This window comes from Lactuca sativa, chromosome 7 (genome assembly GCF_002870075.4).
Source record: "Lactuca sativa cultivar Salinas chromosome 7, Lsat_Salinas_v11, whole genome shotgun sequence".
Lineage (NCBI taxonomy): Eukaryota > Viridiplantae > Streptophyta > Magnoliopsida > Asterales > Asteraceae > Lactuca > Lactuca sativa.
In genome coordinates, this window is record NC_056629.2 from 6,700,989 (window position 1) to 6,722,997 (window position 22,009).

Genomic DNA, 22,009 nt, shown 5'->3' on the forward strand with positions numbered 1-22,009 from the left:
AGGTGTGTGCAAGGTGATTTTCATGTTGTTTGACATATATAGTTAGATAATTAGTTCTTACAATCTGATTAATTTAAAAATAAATATAATGTGTAGCGATGATTCTTTATTAACTTATGAAAATCTGGTTGTTTTGATCTCAAAATACTAGAAGATCTGAGTTTTATTTGTCAAAAGATCATAAACTAATCATTGTGATTTGTCAAAGATTACAAACTAATCATTGGGATTTTACATTACATTAATGTTTGACATTTTTTTCAACCATGCGCATTTACTAACATGAAACCCAGGATTGGGCTCAACGAGTTGGGTTGTTTGAATGATCCATGTAGGTTTTTTGGATGATCAATGTATACGTAAATTCCGTAAATTCCTCTTGTCTCTTGGTTTGGGGTTCTTGATTTCTATTCAGTATTGGTTTGATGATTCTAAGTACTAAATTAACGATTTAATTAATTTGGATTCGAGTTTTAGTTTGGTTAAAAATGATGGTTATTTTAGGAGAATGTTTGACAGAAAAATTAAATCTTTGTATGTATTTCCAAATAAAATGTTCAATTCAGTATACATAGTTGACAAGTCACACTCAACCAAAAACCAAACGCCAAAATATTGCACATTGCCTAAACCAGTTAAATTCGTTACTATTATGGTCAAAACGTAATTCCGTTGTTACCTAACTTTAAAAGTCGATTATGATATAAACAATAAATTTTTGTCTTGTAAGGTCTTTTCAAAGAAGAGAATTTATATACGATCGATCATTGTGGAGGAATTAAATATAGGATGATTCCGACAAAAGAAAAAGAACACGTATCACCTCACTGTCTTTTCTGATTACAAAAATAGTCGACAAGAACTATACAATGTTTACAACATCAAATTGACACTATTGTGACACATTTACAATCGTTCTACCCAATTTAACTCTAAAAAAACAAACTAATAACAATTTCTCCCTAAGCTCTAAAAATCACCAAAAATGTGTTCAAAACCGACCATTAAGACATTACAATCATTGTCTAACAAGAATTTCAATTCCAATGTGAATTGGCCATTTTGTAGGTACTGGACTCTTATGTCTGATTTATTTATACAGTGTCTGTGTCTCGGCCGATTCATAATAGAAAAAGGGAGGGGAGCATTGTGGCTATAATATAGCTCTAAAACTTTTAACCAAGTCACTAGGGCATATGAGAACCGAATCAATGGATAAACCACCTTTTGTGTGTGTGCAATCGATTTGAGTCAATGAAAACTTTATCTTTGTGGGCGTATTTGGATCATCAACAACAAAATCTCCGACGTGGTGGTACTCCCAATTCCCGGTGTTTTCCAAGAAACGTTTGGAAATGGCCTGTTGACCATCGGGGGTTGTGAGCTGGAACTGAACCGGTTTTATGTCCCACCCATGGACGCTCTCATGGCCGCCGTGGGTAGCCACCCTACGGCCCGGTTTTTTCGTGAACCTCCCGAGTCGGAGTTTGAACAACAACGAATATGTCCCTGCCGGAAACTGGAACTCCATGTCTCCTTCTACCTCTAGCCACCAAATTTGTTGCAGGTATGCAATCGTGTGAAATCTGGTATATGGAAGGTATAAGTCGTTAATGGAAGATACCAAAACACAAAAAATTCACACCAATCACAATCAAATTTACCTTGATTCATCTGTGGGAATATAATTCCAGTATCTCCGGTCATCAATTCCGGTGATGGCCAATGCCTTGGAAGAAATCGACAAACATAGGCCTCCTGTTCTTTTGTCCAACCAGAATTCCTGTAACGAAAACCCCTAAATTAGAAACAATTACAAGGTTGACTTTTCCATGAACATCCACTCAACAAAACTAATTCAAAAACCAACAACTCGAAGTTATGGCGTCGAAATCGCGACGGATTTTGACTAGTCTAGAGTTGAATTTTGTACAAGTGAAAAAGGATCAGAGAAATCGAACCTTGTTTCCGCTGTCGAAAGGAACCGGTCGGGATAAGCGAGCATAAGTTTCGTTTTTCCCCAATTTGGTAGGGTTTTTAATTAGGTAGTCGTCGACCAGATGATGATAATTGGAGGGCAATTTAGCGTCCCAGATGAAATCGGCAGAGGAAGCAGCTCTGAATGCTCGATTGAGTCTCGCCAATTTGCAAATCTCCGGCGGATCTAAGTATGATAAGACCAGAGCAACACAGGATTCCGGGATGTCGCCGAGCTTGAGCTTTGATGGATGGTTAGACCCATCTGAACTGTCGGGACTTAGTAGTGATGAATTAGCACCCATGGGAAAGAAGTAGATATGGTGGTTGACGGTGGTTAACGGCGGTTGTACCGGTGGGTTTTGGAGAAGAATTCGCGGAATTGGTTTGTGTAAAATGAGAAGCAACGCGGCTTTATCCGCTCACATATGTTGGAACGATGACGTGGACATTCGGCTATTTTAGAACCGCTCGCAATTTAATTACAGGAGAAACTTCGTGAATTACACGCGCCAAATTTTGAGTCCTAAAAGTTTATTACTATTATTTTTATAATTGATTATCTTGCGTTTTAAAAGGTGTCAATTTTTTAATAGAACTTTTTGATTTTATCTAGTCATTTTGTCAATATGATAAAAATACCAAAATTCATTCGATACATATTGTACTTTGTAAGAAGTTGAAATACTGTTTTTTTATGTGATGTCGGCAATGTGTTTACCCATCTTGTACCTATTCTTTGGTTAATTGTATTTGTTTCGGTATTTTTTTTTTGTATTTATTCATGATTTTCGTGTTGATCTTTGTCACTCTCTATTATTTACATGTCTGGGGCATGACTTCTATTTTTATATCCGTGTTCGGCATAGAGTTTTTGTGAGCTTCTAACTTTTAGAGTCTAACAAAACATTTTGTTTTAAACAAAAAATATCGTTTGACACCATAAGCTTTTAACATTTAGGTGCTATTTGTTTTTTCGAAGTGGAAATTCATGAAGTCTGCAGACCACCTCTGCAATCCTCTGTAGCAGAAGAGGTGGAACAAACGACTACAGCCTATAATAAAAAACATGTTTGTTTTTTAACATCTGCAGACTGCTGCAGTAAACTAAAATTTAAATAAACTAATTTTATAAACTGAAAATAGTTCTCAACACTGAAACTTAATAATTCTAGTCTTAAACATTGAAATAATAATAACAAGAACATGTAAAAAAACAAAAATATAAAACTTTTTTTAAAAATAAAAACTTAAAAAAATGTAAAAGAAGCTAATAGTTTTATTCTAGAAAAAAAAAACTAATTTTAAAAAACATTAAAAAAGAAAATAATAAAAAAATTAAGAAAGTATTGCAAACGTTGTCTACAAAGTTTGTAAAAAATTACACACATTAAAAAAGATATAACTGAAATTGAAAATATTATTAATAAAACGGTAAAAAAAAATTAAAAAAATCGTGGAAATTATAAAAATAAATTGTATCACATCTGTAAATAAAAATTTAAGAAAATCAAAGTTTAAAAAAATAATAATAATAAAAAAGTTATACAAAAAATCTTAAAAAAAACATTTAGAAAAAATGAAAGCTGAAGAGGTTAGAAGAGGCAAGTCAAGTGTTGTGCCATGCAGCACACGCGCAGAGGTTTTGTAGACTGAAGTCTTTCAAAAAACAAACTGCTGCGAGAGGGAAAGTGTTGCGCGTGTGCTGCGCCGCGCAACAATAAGTGGTTTGAAGAGATTTTTATAGAAAAACAAACAACACCTTAGTTTAAACAAAACGTTCAAAATCCAAAAGCTACTTTATGTAACATTTAACAAAACGCTATTAGCTACAAGCTATCCGCTACTAGTTAGTTTTGTCGAAGACACCCTATATATTGTTGACCATTTCACCTAGTTAGTTTCTATTCTCGACTTACTTCTATTTGTCTCTCTTTTCTGTATTTAATCATGTTTTTTACTTGCTGATCCTCGCCCTTCTTTACTTGCAGATGTTTTGCGTTTTCAAAACCTTTATTCAGACACACACTCTACTTTATCATCATTGTATACTGACATTTTTTATACAAAGAACATTTGCACGGGTTTTTAGTGTGTCACACTACAGAATTTCACACACACACACACACACACACACACACACATATATATATATATATATATATATATATATATATATATATATATATATATATATATGGAGATTATCAAATGAGAATACCTAAAAGGTTAAGAACGCGAGAATAATTCTAGACCAATCATTTTATAAGGGTATATTAGTAACTTTATATGAATATTAATTAATGATTTCATAAAATCTAGGGATAATGATTTTAATTACCTAAAAAAATTAATATTTCCTTTTAGTTAATGAAATATATATAAATATATTTTTCTTATGATTTTTCACAAAAATAATTTATGACCGTTTCAAAAAATTACCTAAAAAAATTAATATTTCTTTTTATTTTAAATCTGAAAAGAAAATTTTTAAAAAATTATTATTTTCTACTATTTCATGTTTTTGTTTTTTTTTTTAAAATGAATAGAAATCCAATCCCAAAAAATTCAATGCATTTTTCATCAATTGAAAATAAAAATAGTGTAAAAATTATCATTTCTTCATAAAATGAATACTTCTAATCATAAATAAGTATACCCATTCAAATGAATACACTACTATTCATAAATAAATACAATCATTCACACATGAATATATTGTAATTCACAAATGAATACATCTAATCATAAATAAATATACTCATTCACATTAATACACTACTATTAAAGTATTAATAAATGAATACAATTATTCACACATAACTACAATGTTATTCATAAATGAATACACATGCTATTCATAAATAAATACAACCATTTATGCACCCCCCCTTCATGATCCGTTTTTTATTGTCGATCGACTACAACGACATCAAGAGTGAATCGGTACTGTTGAGTTCATCGTAGCCCAAGGTGGATTGAAGGCTTCCTTCCCGTCACTCCCTTTACTGTCGCTGCCAAATCAAACAAGAAGAAAAAAAAGAAGGAACCCTTACCTGTTGAATAAAATACATTTCTATTCCTTCCAAGTTGTTAAAGATGTTCATTCATCCTTTGTCATTACAATCATTTAGGTCATCTGTATTTACTCGACCCATCTACAAGAAATCAAAGAAATTTTTTGTATTATTGTCAACAACGTGCTTAACTCATTAACCACATACACTTTTAATAAAAATTAATAAAGAACGATTATAATCATCGACAAGAAATAAATATATATTAAAAAACAAACAAAAAAAAAATGCGCAAATGAATAAATTGTTAGAATAGTGTCTAAGGCTGCAACTATATTAGGCAAGTAATTGACCCGGTTGTGCATGGTCCTTTTGGGTTGCCTTCACCATAGCAACTTGATAGGATGATTTATTAAGAGAGAGTAAATACTATTAGTATATTATGAGAATAATATAAAGAATAATATATTGTTATTTGATTAATATAAGTCATAGAATTAATTGGAATTAATTTGGTGACTTAAAGAGATTAATTAAATAAGAGGGTATAAACTGTCAATTGTTTGATAGTTAAACTTTAGACTGTAAATCCATATAGATATAGATTGGACGGATTCTAGAAGCTAAAGGATAGCTTGAATCGTCCATTGCTTATCTAAGGAATGGATTTGGATAGCCTTAAGAGAAGATTATCCAATTAGGGTTTAGGTTGTAACCCTTAAGGAGTCTACAAGTATAAATAGACCCTATGGCAAAGGGAAATCGGCACTTCATCTAAAGTAAGAGAACCCTGGCCAATTTCCTCCCCTTTCCTCTCTCCCAAATCATCCTCCTTGCTATTTGGTGTTTGTAAGCCATTAGAGGAGTGACAATTGTGACTATAGAAGCTCCAAGACAACAAGATCAACAAGGAATTCAAAGGTATGATTCTAGATCTGTTTCAATATTGTTATTACACCTAAATAGTCATTAGCAGTCTTGGATTCAAAGCATGTTTAATTAGAAAGCCTAGATCCAAGCATTAAGGTTTTGCATGCGCACATAGTAAAGTTCTTATGGCTAAAACCCATCAGTGGTATCAGAGCCTAGCTTGGTTTTCATTAAATTGTTGCTTAATTGTCTGAAACTAAACTGCAAAATTCGATTTTTGTGTTTCTGATTCATGGACTCGGCGAGTTCCATAGTGGACTCGGCGAGTCCCTTGGTGCACTCGGCGAGTCCAAGTGTCAGGAATGGCCAGATTCGGGATTTCTTCATGATTATCTTATGGAAACTTACATTAATCATATTAGATCAACCCTAATCCGATTTTTTGATATATATGACTATTATCTTGATCTAATTAAAGATATTTATCAACTAATAAAATATTTAATTTCCTTATATGATAATTAATTAATTATTTTGATTATTTTGGTAATTATCTTGAAAGAAATCTTGAATAAATCAAATATAGATAATTAGGAAATTAATTGTTAATTAAAATTATTTGTTATTTGATCCTCCATGTTTTAAATGTTTAAAACTTGTCCTCAAGTTTTGAAATTTATATTTTGTGATTAAAAGTTTTAATTTGGACAATTTAAATTTCAAACCCTAGATTTTAAAAGGTTTAAAATACAACCCTATACTAATATAATATTACAAGATTAATATATATATATATATATATATATATATATATATATATATATATATATATATATATGTATGTATGTATGTATGTATAACTAAAATGCTAGTCTTACCGTTAGTAGGCCTCATTCACGAACCCGATCTATAAGGTGGGTATAAGGTTGCGGCCTATAAAATGACGCTTAATGGGTGTACACTCACACCCACCGCTTGCTTGATCGGTGGAGGGTCGTTAGCTGAACGGGTAGGATAGGGCAACCTCATCCTCTCATTAAAAGTATAATAGGAAATACAAAGTAACTACACATATTTTTAAAATTTCCCAATCTTAGTTACTTTAGGAACAGTGAATTGATGTAATCCCATGAAATTGCACTTTGCACCCTTGCTAAGAAGTTAGTGGAGCGTGTGTGGTTTACCGGCACACTAATTGGTTCTAAGCAAAGGTAGCAAAGGGTGATTCATTGTTTATCATAGTTCGATGGAGCGTGTGTGGTTTACCGGCACATCGAATAGGTGATCGTTACAATGAAGGCACCATGTGAATTTGCATGGTAATTCACACTCGCTTTGTGATCCTCGGTATCCCAGTCACAAACTAGAGGGGCATATCGAGATTTAAACATGCCATTGAATAGTTTCAATGAATCTCATCCGATCCTAGGAATTCTCAATACATTTAGGACTAATAGTTAGGTTTTATGGTGGAGAATTAGTGAATCGTCATTCACCTACCTTCAATTTATTTGCATGTTAGATTACGGCATCCCTTTTCTAATATGTAAATGTTGTTGTTGGATCCTAGCCCTAATTTTTCTTATTGGGTGATAATTAGGGATTTATATTCTAATCTATCTTTGTCCTTTCTATTTGTAGATGTCGAACGCCAACAACACTGCTGCTAGTTCTTTCACGTTGATGAGCCTTTGCCAAAAGGTCACCTTCGATGGAACGAACTTTAGCGAATGGATAAGATACATTCGCACCATTGCTCGCTATGAGGATAAGGAGTATGTCCTCGATGAGAAGCTCGAGAAAATCAACCCTGAAATTGCCACTCCGGCTGAAATTACCGCTTTTGAAACTCATGAGCGAGATGCAACGAAGGTACACTGCATCATGATAGCCACCATGAACTCCGAATTCCAAAAGTCCTACGAGGACATGTACCCGTACGAGATGCATCAAGAATTATTGGATAGATACCACCAAAACGCGAGACAAGAGCGTTATGAGATTTTCACTAACATGATTTCCACTAAGATGGGTCATGGAGAACCTCTTACCGTGCACCTGCAAAAGATGCAAAGGTATGTCGACCGCCTTCGCAAGTTAAATGTTGACTTTGGGGAAGACTTGGCGATCGACATGGTGCTTCACTCTTTGCCTCCGATGTACAATCAATTTAGGATGACCTACCACATGAACAAAGAAGAGGTCACCCTAAGCAAACTCCAAGGTCTCTTGAGGGTTGCTGAGAGCAACTTCAAAGACAAGTCTGTTGCACCAACTCCCAATCCACCCGCTGCTCCTGTCTTGGCTATTGGTCAAGGAAAGGGAAAGAAAAGGAAGGCTTCGTCTAATAACTATCGCAAGGTTAAAGCCTGAGATGGTGCCTCATCTAGTGGGACCAAAGTTGATCCCGCTAAGCCCTGCCCTAACCCGAAGGAGGCAGAGTGCCACCACTGCCACAAGATAGGACATTGGAAGAGAAGCTGCCCGGAATACCTACAAGCCATCAAGGAAGGAAAGATCAAGCCATCTTTCGCAGGTATATATACAATCAAATCTAACGATTCTAATCATGCTATTTCTTGGGTTCTTGATACCGGTTGTGGTTATCACATTTGTTCTAATGTGCAGGGACTAAGAAGAAGTGGGGATGTGGAGCAAGGAAGAATCAATCTAATCATGGGGAACAGAAGATCGTCGCCTGTGACCAAGATTGGAGTGTATTCTTTAGTGCTTAGGAATAATTTATGTTTAGATTTGAACAATTGTTGCTATTCGCCAGAAATGGCTAGAAACATCATTTCATTTCATGGTTTATATAGACAAGGTTTTAGATTCTCTTTTAATAATGAGAATGGTTCTATTTTGGCTTATCTAAATGGTGTCTTTTACTTTGAAGCTATACCATGTAATGGAATTTATGAAACTGTTATGATTGTTGATAACTTAGGAAATGATGTTTTGAACATAGATTCTTCCACTAGTATGGATTAAGCATCCTTGTGGCATTGTCGTCTTGGACATGTCAACAAGAAACGCATAGCCCAACTCCAAAAGGATGGAGTGTTGGAGTCATTCGACCTTAGGGAAGATGACACATGCGATTCTTGTTTACTTGGAAAGATGACTAAGTCACCCTTCACGAGTACGTGTGAAAGGGGTGAGGGTCTATTGGACTTAATACATACCGATGTATGTGTACCGTTTAGATCAACCACGAAGGATGGGAACCGCTTGTACGTGACTTTTACTGATGATTATAGTAGATATGGGTATATCTATTTAATCAAGCAAAAGTCAGAAACTTTTGAAAAGTTCAAAGAGTTCAAGAATGAAGTGGAGAATCAATTGGGCAGGAAAATCAAGATGCTTCGATCCGATCGAGGAGGAGAGTACCTAAGTCTTGAATTCCACGATTATCTCAAGGAGTGTGGAATAGTTTCGCAATTGACGCCTCCTAGGACACCGCAGTTGAATGGTGTGGCAGAAAGGCGTAATCGAACCTTATTGGATATGGTTCGCTCTATGATGAGTCGTGCTTCACTACCTATCTCTTTTTGGGGGTATGCCTTAGAGACTGCCGCCCATATCCTTAACCGAGTCCCTACTAAGAAGGTTGCCAAAACACCTCACGAGATGTGGACAGGGAAAGCTCCCTCGTTGGCACATATCAAGGTTTGGGGTTGCGAGGCTTTCGTAAGACGAGATACTCACGACAAGCTCGAACCCCGAAGTGAGCGATGTATTTTCATCGGCTACCCGCAGACATCCTTTGGATATCTCTTCTATAGACCGAAGGACAATGTTGTCTTTGTTGCGAGGAGAGGAGTTTTCTGAGAGCGAGAACTCATTGGCCAAGGAGACAGTGGGAGGCAAATCGAGCTTGAAGAGATTCAAGAGTCGATAGATGAAGGAACCTCTACCGTTGGCACTCAACCCGAGGAGGAAACTCCGGTTGAACCGATTGAAGAATCCTTACCTCTTAGACGTTCCGATAGAGTTAGAGTTCTACCCCAGTTTTATGGTTTTCATATTACTACCGAAGGGGACACGTATATTAGTGATGGTACACTAATAAATCTTGATGAACCTAATAGCTATAAGGAAGCCATGGCAGGCCCGGAGTCTGCGAAATGGAAAGAGGCAATGGATAGCGAAATCCAATCCATGTATGATAACCAAGTTTGGAATTTGGTTGATTATGTGCCCGGACGTAAGACCGTTGGGTGCAAATGGATCTTCAAGAAGAAGACCGACGTGGATGGAAAGGTACACACATATAAGGCGCGATTGGTTGCGAAGGGCTTTACTCAAACTCCCAGAGTTGACTATGATGAGACCTTATCACCAGTTGCGAAGATAAAATCTATTAGAGTGATGCTAGTGATTGCCGCATTTCATGATTATGAGATTTGGAAAATGGATATCAAGATCGCTTTCCTTAATGGAAAGTTGGCTGAGGATGTTTACATGGCTCAGCCAGAGGGGTTTGTGGATCTGAAGCATCCGAATAGAGTGTGTAAACTTGAGAAGTCCATTTATGGACTTAAGCAAGCATCTCGCAGATGGAATCTTTGCTTCGATGAGAAAGTCAAAGAGTTTGGATTTGTACGAAGCGAAGATGAGTCTTGTGTATATGTCAAAGCCAGTGGGAGTATAGTAAGCTTCCTCGTTCTATATGTCGATGACATATTACTCATAGGAAACGACATCCCGACTCTGCAGGAGGTTAAGTCCTGGCTTGGGAAGTGCTTCGCTATGAAGGACCTCGGAGAGGCTTCTTACATTTTGGGAATAAGGATAGTAAGAGAAAGAAGTAAGAGACTAATTGGACTTAGTCAGAACACTTACTTGGAGAAGGTACTAAAATGTTTTAGTATGGAAAACTCAAAGAATGGAGAATTACCGATACAAAGTAATGCCAAGTTGAGTAAGACTCAAAGTCCGAGTACCGAAGCTGAGATAGCAGAAATGAGCCGAGTTCCATACGCTTTCGCAGTTGGCTCAATCATGTACGCTATGACTTGTACTCGCCCTGATGTAGCCTTTGCTTTGAGCATGGTTAGAAAATATCAAGGGAATCCTGGCAGAGCACATTGGATTGCGGTGAAGAATATCCTTAAGTACCTTCGGAGGACAAAGGAATGGTTCTTAGTCCTCGGAGGGAGTGATGACTTGAAGGTGCGAGGGTATAGTGATGCCAGCTTTCCGACCGACAGGGACAACTACCGTTCGCAGTAGGGATGGGTCTTTACCCTGAATGGAGGAGCAGTAACATGGAAAAGTTCCAAGCAGGAAACCGTAGCTGATTCAACGTGCGAATCAGAGTACATTGCAGCGAGCGAAGTGTCAAAGGAGGCAATATGGCTGAAGAACTTCATCGGTGATCTTGGAGTTGTACCTACCATAAAGGAGCCCATGGAGATTTTCTGTGATAACGAAGGAGCGGTTGCCTTGACCAAGGAACCGAGGGATCATGGTAGATCACGACATATCGACAGAAAATATCACTTCATTAGACATCGTGTAGAAGAAGGACAACTCGTAGTGAAGAGGATATCTTTAGAAGATAACCCAGCATATCCGCTTACGAAGGGACTGAGTAGGGTTAAGCACTTGCAGCATGCTAGGAGTATTGGGCTGAAGGGTGATATTAGCATAGATTAGATAGTATTAGAAACGTGTAATAGATAAATGTAATTAACATTTGATGATTAAATAAAGGAGTTTTATTTATGAGTAGTGTTACTATCTTATGTTAATTGTTTAGCTATTGTTTCACTTTGCATGTTTTGACTTCCAGAATAATTGAGTTTATTAGGAATAATCGAATTGTTCAAATTGTCCACAATCGTTCATATGTTGGAAGTAGATATGAATGAAGATTGTCATGAATCGGTGCGTAGATTGTCTAAATGGTATTAGACATAGCAAAGGGTTGCTGCGACATTCATGAGTGCTTATGAACTGGTTTTGAGCATTGGAACAAACCCGCGCTTGCTAGAATCACCTTATGGAATATGATATAAAAGGGTGATCGCGAGACGATAATATCATATAGTCTTAAAACCTAGATATATGGTTTGTTATTTGCTAATTGATTGTACATTGATAATGCGAAAACGCATTGGTAACTCAATGTTATAAAATGCATTGTTGTGTATAGTTGATTATTAAATAAGTAAAATGCATATAAGTCGAAGTTTATCTGTAACTTTTATCTAAGAAGGTAAAAGCGATATCTCGGCCGCTCGATGATTTGATTTGACTTATGTGCCGGGCCCGGTTAGAACTGAATTGATGTGTTCGATTAAGTTCTATGTCGAATAAATCAGAGATCGAGAAACCTAAATGCTTGACTAACCATTCCATAGGATTATCAGCATGATATCTAACAGAGGACTGTACGATCCCTTATCTAGAGGACAAGATTGATTAGATCAGAGTTTGACAGCGTCTTTGAGAGCTACGATTGCAAACCGAATTTTACTTGTGCATATAGTTACTAGACTTATCCAAGTGGGAGACTGTTGGAATAGTGTCTAAGGCTGCAACTATATTAGGCAAGTAATTGACCCGGTTGTGCATGGTCCTTTTGGGTTGCCTTCACCATAGCAACTTGATAGGATGATTTATTAAGAGAGAGTAAATACTATTAGTATATTATGAGAATAATATAAAGAATAATATATTGTTATTTGATTAATATAAGTCATAGAATTAATTGGAATTAATTTGGTGACTTAAAGAGATTAATTAAATAAGAGGGTATAAACTGTCAATTGTTTGATAGTTAAACTTTAGACTGTAAATCCATATAGATATGGATTGGACGGATTCTAGAAGCTAAAGGATAGCTTGAATCGTCCATTGCTTATCTAAGGAATGGATTTGGATAGCCTTAAGAGAAGATTATCCAATTAGGGTTTAGGTTGTAACCCTTAAGGAGTCTACAAGTATAAATAGACCCTATGGCAAAGGGAAATCGGCACTTCATCTAAAGTAAGAGAACCCTGGCCGATTTCCTCCCCTCTCCTCTCTCCCAAATCATCCTCCTTGCTATTTGGTGTTTGTAAGCCATTAGAGAAGTGACAATTGTGACTATAGAAGCTCCAAGACAACAAGATCAACAAGGAATTCAAAGGTATGATTCTAGATCTGTTTCAATATTGTTGTTACACCTAAATAGTCATTAGAAGTCTTGGATTCAAAGCATGTTTAATTAGAAAGCCTAGATCCAAGCATTAGGGTTTTGCATGCGCACATAGGAAAGTTCTTATGGCTAAAACCCATCATAAATCACATTCCAAACGCCTCTTATAGACTAAAGAAGTAAACCTCCTTAACGATTAAACTCAAAAAATATTGCATTCTTCATCTTCCTCCTATTCATTTCAAGCAACTAAACAACACCAAAATCTATTGATTAAGCTCATCTATTTCTGTTAAAAAGCAAACCCAAAAACCCACATCAAACTCCACAAATTTAAGTCAAAACAGAAGATAAAAAAGGGAATCAAACAAACACCCACAAGAACAAAAAAAAAGAGGAACCCTTACCTGTTGTTGAATCGGTGCAGCCCTTCTCGATCACCAAACAACCAAATGTCGAAGCTTTGTCATCGGAAACCAATTGCAACACGAACAGGGAGAACTCCCATCGATTTCCCATAGATTCCTTCACTTCTTGAATGCATTTCACTTGTATGTAAAGAAATAGTAAGAACACAAACTATTTCCGACAACCAGGTACGCCGTCGGATCCTTACCCTGCCCTAATACAACCGTATCGCCACCCCTGCTACATCCTCCTCCTTCTGGATCTCTCTTTCAGTCACACCCATTCTTTCCCGCATCTTCTAATTCTGTCTAATAACCCACTACATCTAATTTCTCTCAGGATCTGTCGTGCTCACCCCCACGATTGGCACACATTGAATATGCGTGTGTGTATGTGTGTGTCTCGTTGATTCCCGATCGACCAAACCCATTATAACCTGATCATGTTTAATTTGACTAATTTCTGCTCCTTCTGTTGCTTCCATCCTTCTCCTTTCTTTAATCGAACCGAGAACTGATGGTCTTTTTTTCCCCTCCTCTTCACGATCAATCTGCCACCACCGAACCCTCCTTTTTTCCCTATGTTGTTCTTCATTCGCTGCCAAGAATAACCACCAGGAAGGTCTGATTTAGACTGATCTATTGAGACTGATGTACAGATGAGGGAGGCTTGCCCTAGGTATAGAGAGAAAGATGAAGCCGAAAATGGGGGAGTGAATGATGAAATCGTAGGTTTATACAGAGAGAGATTGAGAGATTTTAGGAGTTGTTTAAAATAAGGGAATGATTAATTACCATTATACCCTTTTCTTATTTTTAATTCAAATTAATTGAATATAGACATTTTACTAATAACAAAATTTATATTTAATTATAGCCTTAGATCTAAGATAATAGATGGGTGAGATCTTTTCTCGCGTTCTCAACATTTTAGGTGTTCTCATTTGATCATACTCCTATATATATATATATATATATATATATATATATATATATATATATATATATATATATATATATATATATAAAATCAAAGAGCAAATAAGAAGGAAAATTTGGGAGGAACGTAAGAAATTTTTTATACACATATTTTTTAGCAAAGAGACGAAATGATTCATTATATGATTCAAAAGTAAGATGATTCATATATATATATATATATATATATATATATATATATATATATATATATATATATATATATATATATATATATATATATATCAGTGTTCTAAAAGGTGCGCCATAGCGTGAGGCGTGACTTCACCGTTACGAAAAGCTTCATAACGTTGCTGTTAGGCGTGGCGCGTGGCAATGCGTGATATGGCGTGCCATGGCACGTTATGACGTGTTATGGCGCGTGTTTTTCGTTTGAGACACAGTTTTTTGCTCTTTGTTATGTCCTTTCAAATCGGAGATACAAATATTGTGGTTTTTGTTAACTTTTTGCTATTAGTTATTGATCTAACACTTCTAAAAAGTAGTTATATTTAATATAAATTTATATTTATGTGGTAATATAATTTTAAATTAATACAAAATTGCCGCCTTACATCACGCCTTGAAAAACGCCACGGCTCGCCATGGCTCGTTAAGCTTAAGGCTTGGCCTTGCCGCCACGACACGCCTCATGCCATTTAGAACCTTGATATATATATATATATATATATATATATATATATATATATATATATATATATATATATATATATATATATATATCAAAAAAGCACCTTCATGATTCAATTTTAAGTAAATAAAGAAAAAATAATCACTTTTATAATAATTTTAGTGGATATCAAAAAACTCATCGTAATAATGAATCATCAAAATGCTTTTTCGGGATTTTTTTTATATCATGTTATTTTTTATTTATCTACTGATTCATTTGTTTTATTCACCAAAAAAACATGTCGTTTTTTACCTTCCTACTACAAAAAATTCTTATAGCATATATATATATATATATATATATATATATATATATATATATATATATATATATATATATATATATATATATATATATATATTGACGACGCACAGTCTAAATGACCGAGTCTAGTCCAATATTATTGGTCGTGTACCAATCACATCAGACTGGGGGGACTTGATGACACTAGGTCCAATGGCATGGCCTAGACAGCTCTGGTGCGCCTGCCTTGGCTGACGCTCACCTTTCAGTCCTACTTGACACTCCCTTGCCAGCCTTGCCTGGTGCTCTCTTGACAGTCGTGTCTGGCGCTCCCTTGCTAGCCTTGTCTGGCGCTCGCCTACCAGCCTCGCCTGTTGCACGCTCTGGTCACACCTGATGCTCGTGTGACTCCCCCGGGTGGCTTTGTCCAACTCCTTGCTAGTTGGGCCTGAATTGGGATGACCTAAGGCTAGACTTGATTCCCCTTGATCTAATTGTCCCCTTTAAAGTGAAGAGTACCTCCTCCATGGAGAAGGACTTCCTCCAGTGGCTCAGCTACCACCCTAGACTCTTTCATGATGGTTCAGCCGCCACCCTCAGAGATCAACTGCCATGTCCATACACTATCTCCAACACCAAGATGGTTCACCATCTCATCTCTACCAACCAATCTAACTTAATCATCAGAGCCTGCTCCCGGGGCACAATCCCTAGGGCGGTAGAGACTCTCGAGTCCCACAACTCGGGTTGGACCTTCCGGTCCTAACTCAGTAAAGCTTTGAATAATACATACCATAAATCACAAGACATAATGCAGGATATCACAATACTTAATAATAGCATACAAGACCCTCCGGTCACACAAGTTACCACTATGGGTAAGTATAGTGAGAAGACTCACATTGTAAGCAAACAAGTAAACCTCGTACCCCTCGAACGGTAATCTCTGCCTACATGTCATAATCATCTCTAATTAACACTTATAACCTCAAATCTAAATAAATTCAGTCAACATCTCTCTCTAACTCTTAGAATGGGTAAAAAACCATTTTACACCTCCATGGTGTCCATAATCCAAGTCTTGATCAAACCCTAAAAGTCAACAGTCCTTTTCGACCCAACTCGGCGAGTATACCTATGTGACTCGTCGAGTCTCTCTTGTCCTCAAAGGAATCAGGAAACTCCAACTCAACTCATCGAGTTGTCTCGTCAACTCGCTAAGTTATAGTGCGTCCAACTTATCGGGGAAAAACCCTAATAGACCCGTCGAGTTGGCTCATGCACTCGTCGAGTCCCTCTTGACCAATTCTCATTCAATTGATACCAAGCAGAAATATTGTCCCAAACTCTAGATCTAACTTTCCAAAGCTAAAATAACCACATAAAGCTGCAAGCTTTAGGTCCATGCATGGCACCTAGGGATTGAAATGCCAAACCAAGCTCTATTATAGGGTTTAATGCATAAAGGCTTGCCTCTAGCTTTATAAAGTTTGGATCTTTGGGCTCAAAGGACCTCCTATAAACTAGATCTTAGGTTTCAATCTCATGACATGCTCAAATGACTCAATAACCAAATATGGATAGGAGAAAACCCTAAAACTCCCTAGGATGAGATCTAACAAAAGAAATGGTCAAGATAGCATCTTTTTACCTCCAAGCAGAAGCTAAGGATGAGTGAACACCGGATCCAGAAGCTCCTTCTCATCCAAGAAAACTCCTGATCTCGGATGGGGACCTAGACACCTCCCATCGCATAAATGCCTCAATCTTGGCCGAGTCGACCAAGATCCCATTTTGATTAATGAGGTGTCCTAAGAATAGGACCTCTCGTAACTAGAAATCACACTTGGAGAATTTAGCATAAAGTCTCTCCGCCCTCAATACCCCAAGAATCTCCCATAGATGCTCCTCATGCAACTCTCTGAACCTCAAGTACACCAACAATATTGTCGATGAACACGATCACCGACTTGTCCAACATGGGCTTGCACACCCGGTTCATGAGATCCATGAACGTTGTCGGTGCATTGGTGAGCCCGAAAGGCATCACCACAAACTCGTAGTGCCCATTACGAGTCCTAAAGGCCGTCTTTTGAATATCCTCCTCATAAACTCTCATATGATAATACCCAGATATCAAATCAATCTTGGAAAACCAAGACGCCCCCTGAAACTGATCGAATAAATCATCGATCCTCGGTAGTGGATAACGGTTCTTGACCGTCAGCTTGTTCAACTCCCGGTAATCGATGCACATCCGGTGTGAACCATCCTTTTTCTTGACAAAAAGGATCGGTGCTCCCCACGGTGAGCTACTCGGTCTGATAAACCCCTTCCCCACAGCTCTTGAAGCTGTGAGGATAATATTGGATAAGGTGTCTAAGTCCATAACTATTTCTGGTATGTACTTGACCAGACCCGGCATGGTCCATTTGTGTTGCATGGAACCATGAAATTGGATAGACTAAATGAGAGAAATAACACTTATGGTTTATTAATATATTATAAGTTCTAATATAATAATAGTATTATTTAATTAGTTTGATCAAGAATTAATTTAGAATTAATTAAGTGATCAAAAGATAACTAATTAAATATATGGGTTGATTATGTAAATCATCCATAACTTGTATAGTGGACTAAGAGGCTCCATGGATTATCAAGTTGGGTTAAACCCATAGGATGCTCCGTAGGAGTTACAAACCCATGGGTCATGGAAATGAAGAGCCATGACACATTAGGGTTTACATGGTGTAACCCTAGATGTGTCACACTATATAAATACCATCTCCTCCACCAAAATCGGTTACACTAAGACACAAGAGGGCCAGAGCCGATTTTGCAAGTGTAGGATTCTCTCAAAGTTTACTCATTTGCATTTGGTGTTGTGTGAAGCATTTGAGGCATCACACTTGGGGTGATAGGCTCACAAGGTTTCAAGGATCATAAGCAACAACAAGGTATGTTATTCTATCTTTCATTCAAGTTAAAAAAAAATGTTCCCCATGTATGCTAGATAGGGATATAACCATGGAATTCAACTTTTCATGATAATTAGACAAACATAGATCCAAGGTTATTAGGGTTGCATGTACACTTAGGAAGTGTTAGAATGCGCAAAACCCATCAGTGGTATCAGAGCCTAGGCTTGTTTGTTGATTTTTGTGCAAACTGCTTGAAAAAAATCGATTTTTTGTTTTATGCTCGTATAAACTCGTCGAGTCCATGGGGGGGGGGGGGACTTGAAGAGTCCATGAACGAATGCAAGCTACTCGTCGAGTCTGTTCTTGCACTCGACGAGTAGAGGCTGCAGTTTTCAGAATTTCGACATTTGTTGCTGGAAATGGACTAGAAACATTACCCTAAACTGTTTTGGTGTTTTAAAACTTTTTTTAGATGGTGTAATGTTTATGCTAATCCATTTACAATGGCAATTATCAAAATTACAAGTTTTTTAAGTGTAATTTTTGATTCTTGAAAGTGTTCATATTCATGTTCTTGAACTTATGAAGATTAGATGATCATAGGAATTGTTTGTAGCCTTCATGGTAGTTTAATTCATGATCATAATGTGTTTTAATGGAGTCCATAACTTGTCCTCAAGTTATGGAAAACCAAAAGTCTCACTTTTATTAAAGCCATTAAAAGAACACAAGAGTTATAAAAATGAAGAGTCTTCATTTTTATTACTCAATTAATTCATAAGTTATAAGAAATGAAAAGTTTTGGAAGTTTACAAAACTTGCCCTCAAGTTTTGGAACAAGTAAAGTCTCGATTAAAACTTTAGTTCCAACCCTTAGAATTTTAAAAGTTAAAATTCAACCCTTATACTTTATAATATTATAAGTTAATAATATATATATATATATATATATATATATATATATATATATATATATATATATATATATATATATATATATATATATATATATATATATATATGTATAAGATCAAGTCGTCTTACGGCTAGTACACCTCATTCACGAAGTCGGTCTATAAGGGGGGTATAAGGTTGTTGCCTATAAAATGGCAACTTAATGGGTGTCCACTCTCACCCACCGCTTCCTTGATCGGTGGAGGGTCGTTAGCTGAACGGGTAGGACAAGGACCTATAAAATTTCATTAAAAGTATGATGAATATTATAAAGTAACTAAGTGCTTTTATTAAATTCCCAATCTTAGTTACTTTACGAAAAATGTGAATAAGGTGCTAATCCATGAAATTACACTTTACACTTTGTTTAAGTTGTTGGTGGAGCGTGTGTGGTTAACCGGCACACTAACTTGGACTTAACAAGGTAGGTAAAGGGTGAATTAAGGTTTATCATAGTAGCGGTGGAGCGTGTGTGGTTTACCGGCACATCGATTGAGTGATAAACTATAAGGGTACCAAGTGATTTGCATGGTTACTTCACACCTCGTTTTGTGATCCTCGATATCCCAGTCACAAAACTTGGAGGGCACACTCGAGATTGAAACATGCATCTGAAAATTTCATTGAATCTCAAAAGAATCTAGGAATTTCTAAGAACCAATTAAAAACCAAATATCTATATTTCGTTTTTTTTTTATGGTGGAAATTGGTGAATCGTCATTCACCTACCTTTTAAATATGTTATAGCTTGGATTACGACATACCTCTTCTAAGTTATAATATATTGTGATTAGATCCTAGCTTTAATATTACATTTGGGTGTTTTATTAAGGACTCTCTTAATATCTAAACTAATCCTATTCTCTTCTTTCAGATGTCTTCAAACAATGCTGCTTCTGGCTCTAATCCTAATGGCTCCTTTACCCATATGAACTTGTGTGGGAAAGTCACTTTTGATGGATCCAACTTCAATGGATGGATCAAAAACATCAGGATGATTACCCGCTACAAGGACAAAGAATATGTCCTTGACAAGGAGCTTAAGGAGATTGATGAGACCACAGCAACTCCCCACGAGATCGCTAACTTCCAGGGACATGAAAGGGATGCTACAAAAGTGGCATGCATCATGTTGGCCACGATGACAGCGGAACTCCAAAAGTCCTATGAGGACTTCTACCCTTTTGAAATGCACCAAGATCTGATGGAAAGATACCATCAAAGTGCACGACAAGAGAGGTATGAAATCATCTGCTCTATCATAACAACCATGATGCAGGACGGGGAATCCGTCACGAGCCACATGCAGAAAATGCAAAGGTATGTGGATTGGTTGCTGAAGCTTAATGTGAACTTCCCTGAGGAGCTTGCAATAGATATCATTTTGCACTCCTTACCATCGTGCTATGATCAATTTCGCATGACATATCACATGAATATGGAAGAGGTCACACTCAGCAAACTTCAGGGACTCTTCAAGATCGTAGAAACAGGTCTTAAGGGTAAGTCGGTTGTTAACACTCCTACTCCAAACTCTGCCCCGATTTTGGCAATCGGGAAAGGTCGAGGGAAGAAGAGGAAGAGCTCTTCGAAGGGTACCAAGGCTAGGACCCTTGATGGCTCTTCTTCAAGTGGAACCAAGAAAGTTTTCGTCACTCCTTCTTCTGACCCAAAAGAGGCTGAATGCTTCTATTGCCATGAAAAGTCACATTGGAAGCCGAATTGCCCAAAGTACCAGCAAGATGTGAAGGATGGGAAAGTTAAACCCAACCATGCAGGTATTTACACTATCTTATCTAATAACTCACCCCATTCTAACTCTTGGGTCCTTAATACCGGTTGTGGTATTCATATATGTTCTGATTTGCAGGGACTAAGAAGAAGTGAGAATGTGGAGCATGGAAGAATAAACTTAATCATGGGGAATAGGAAAGCTTTACCTGTCACCAAGATTGGAGTTTATACTTTATCGCTAAGTAGTGGGTCTAGTTTAGATTTGAATAAATGTTGATACTCGCCAGAAATGGCAAGAAATATTATTTCCTTTCATGCATTGTATAAACAAGGTTTCACCTTTTCATTTGATAATGAAGTTGGTTCGATTAATGCTTTCTTTAATAATGTTCTTTATTTTAAACCATTACCTTGTGATGGTGTGTATGAAAGTGTATCTATGGTTGATAACTTAGGAAATAATGTATTGTGTATTGATTCTGTTAATGATAATAACTTGGATAAAGCATCATAATGGCATTGTCGTCTTGGACATATAAGCACGAAACGCATAGGCCAACTCCAAAAGGATGGAGTCTTGGAGTCATTTGACCTAAAGTCAGATGATAGTTTTGAATCATGCTTACTTGGAAAAATGACAAAGTCACCCTTCACAGGTTCTTGTGAGAGGGGTGAAGGTTTGTTGGATCTTATACACACGGATGTGTGTGGACCCTTCAAACATGCCACAAGGGATGCTAATCGTTATTATTTGACTTTTACTGATGATTACAGTAGATATGGATATGTCTACTTAATCAAGCATAAGTCAGAGACTTTTGAGTGGTTTTAAGAGTTTAAACAGGAAGTCGAGAATCAATTGGGTAGGAACATTAAGATACTTCGATCCGATCGAGGTGGTGGGTATCTTAGTTCAGAGTTCCTCGACTATCTTAAGGAATGTGGGATTATCTCACAATTGACACCTCCCAGGACATCGCAGTTGAATGGTGTAGCTGAGAGGCGTAATCGGACCTTGTTGGATATGGTTCGTTCCATGATGAGTCTAGCTTCGCTACCAA

At 36.8% G+C, this 22,009-nt stretch overlaps 1 protein-coding gene across 1 annotated transcript; it reads right to left on the reverse strand.

Moving 5' to 3' along the window:
• Positions 1 to 804: 804 nt before the first annotated feature.
• On the reverse strand, positions 805 to 2,373 carry LOC111912873 (F-box protein PP2-A13). Its single transcript, XM_023908607.3, has 3 exons — positions 1,962 to 2,373; positions 1,665 to 1,783; positions 805 to 1,586 (listed from the first exon to the last, which is right to left on the reverse strand). The coding sequence occupies exons 1-3, from the start codon at positions 2,280 to 2,282 to the stop codon at positions 1,154 to 1,156; spliced, it is 873 nt and encodes a 290-aa protein (XP_023764375.1). The 5' UTR covers positions 2,283 to 2,373; the 3' UTR covers positions 805 to 1,153.
• Positions 2,374 to 22,009: the final 19,636 nt, after the last annotated feature.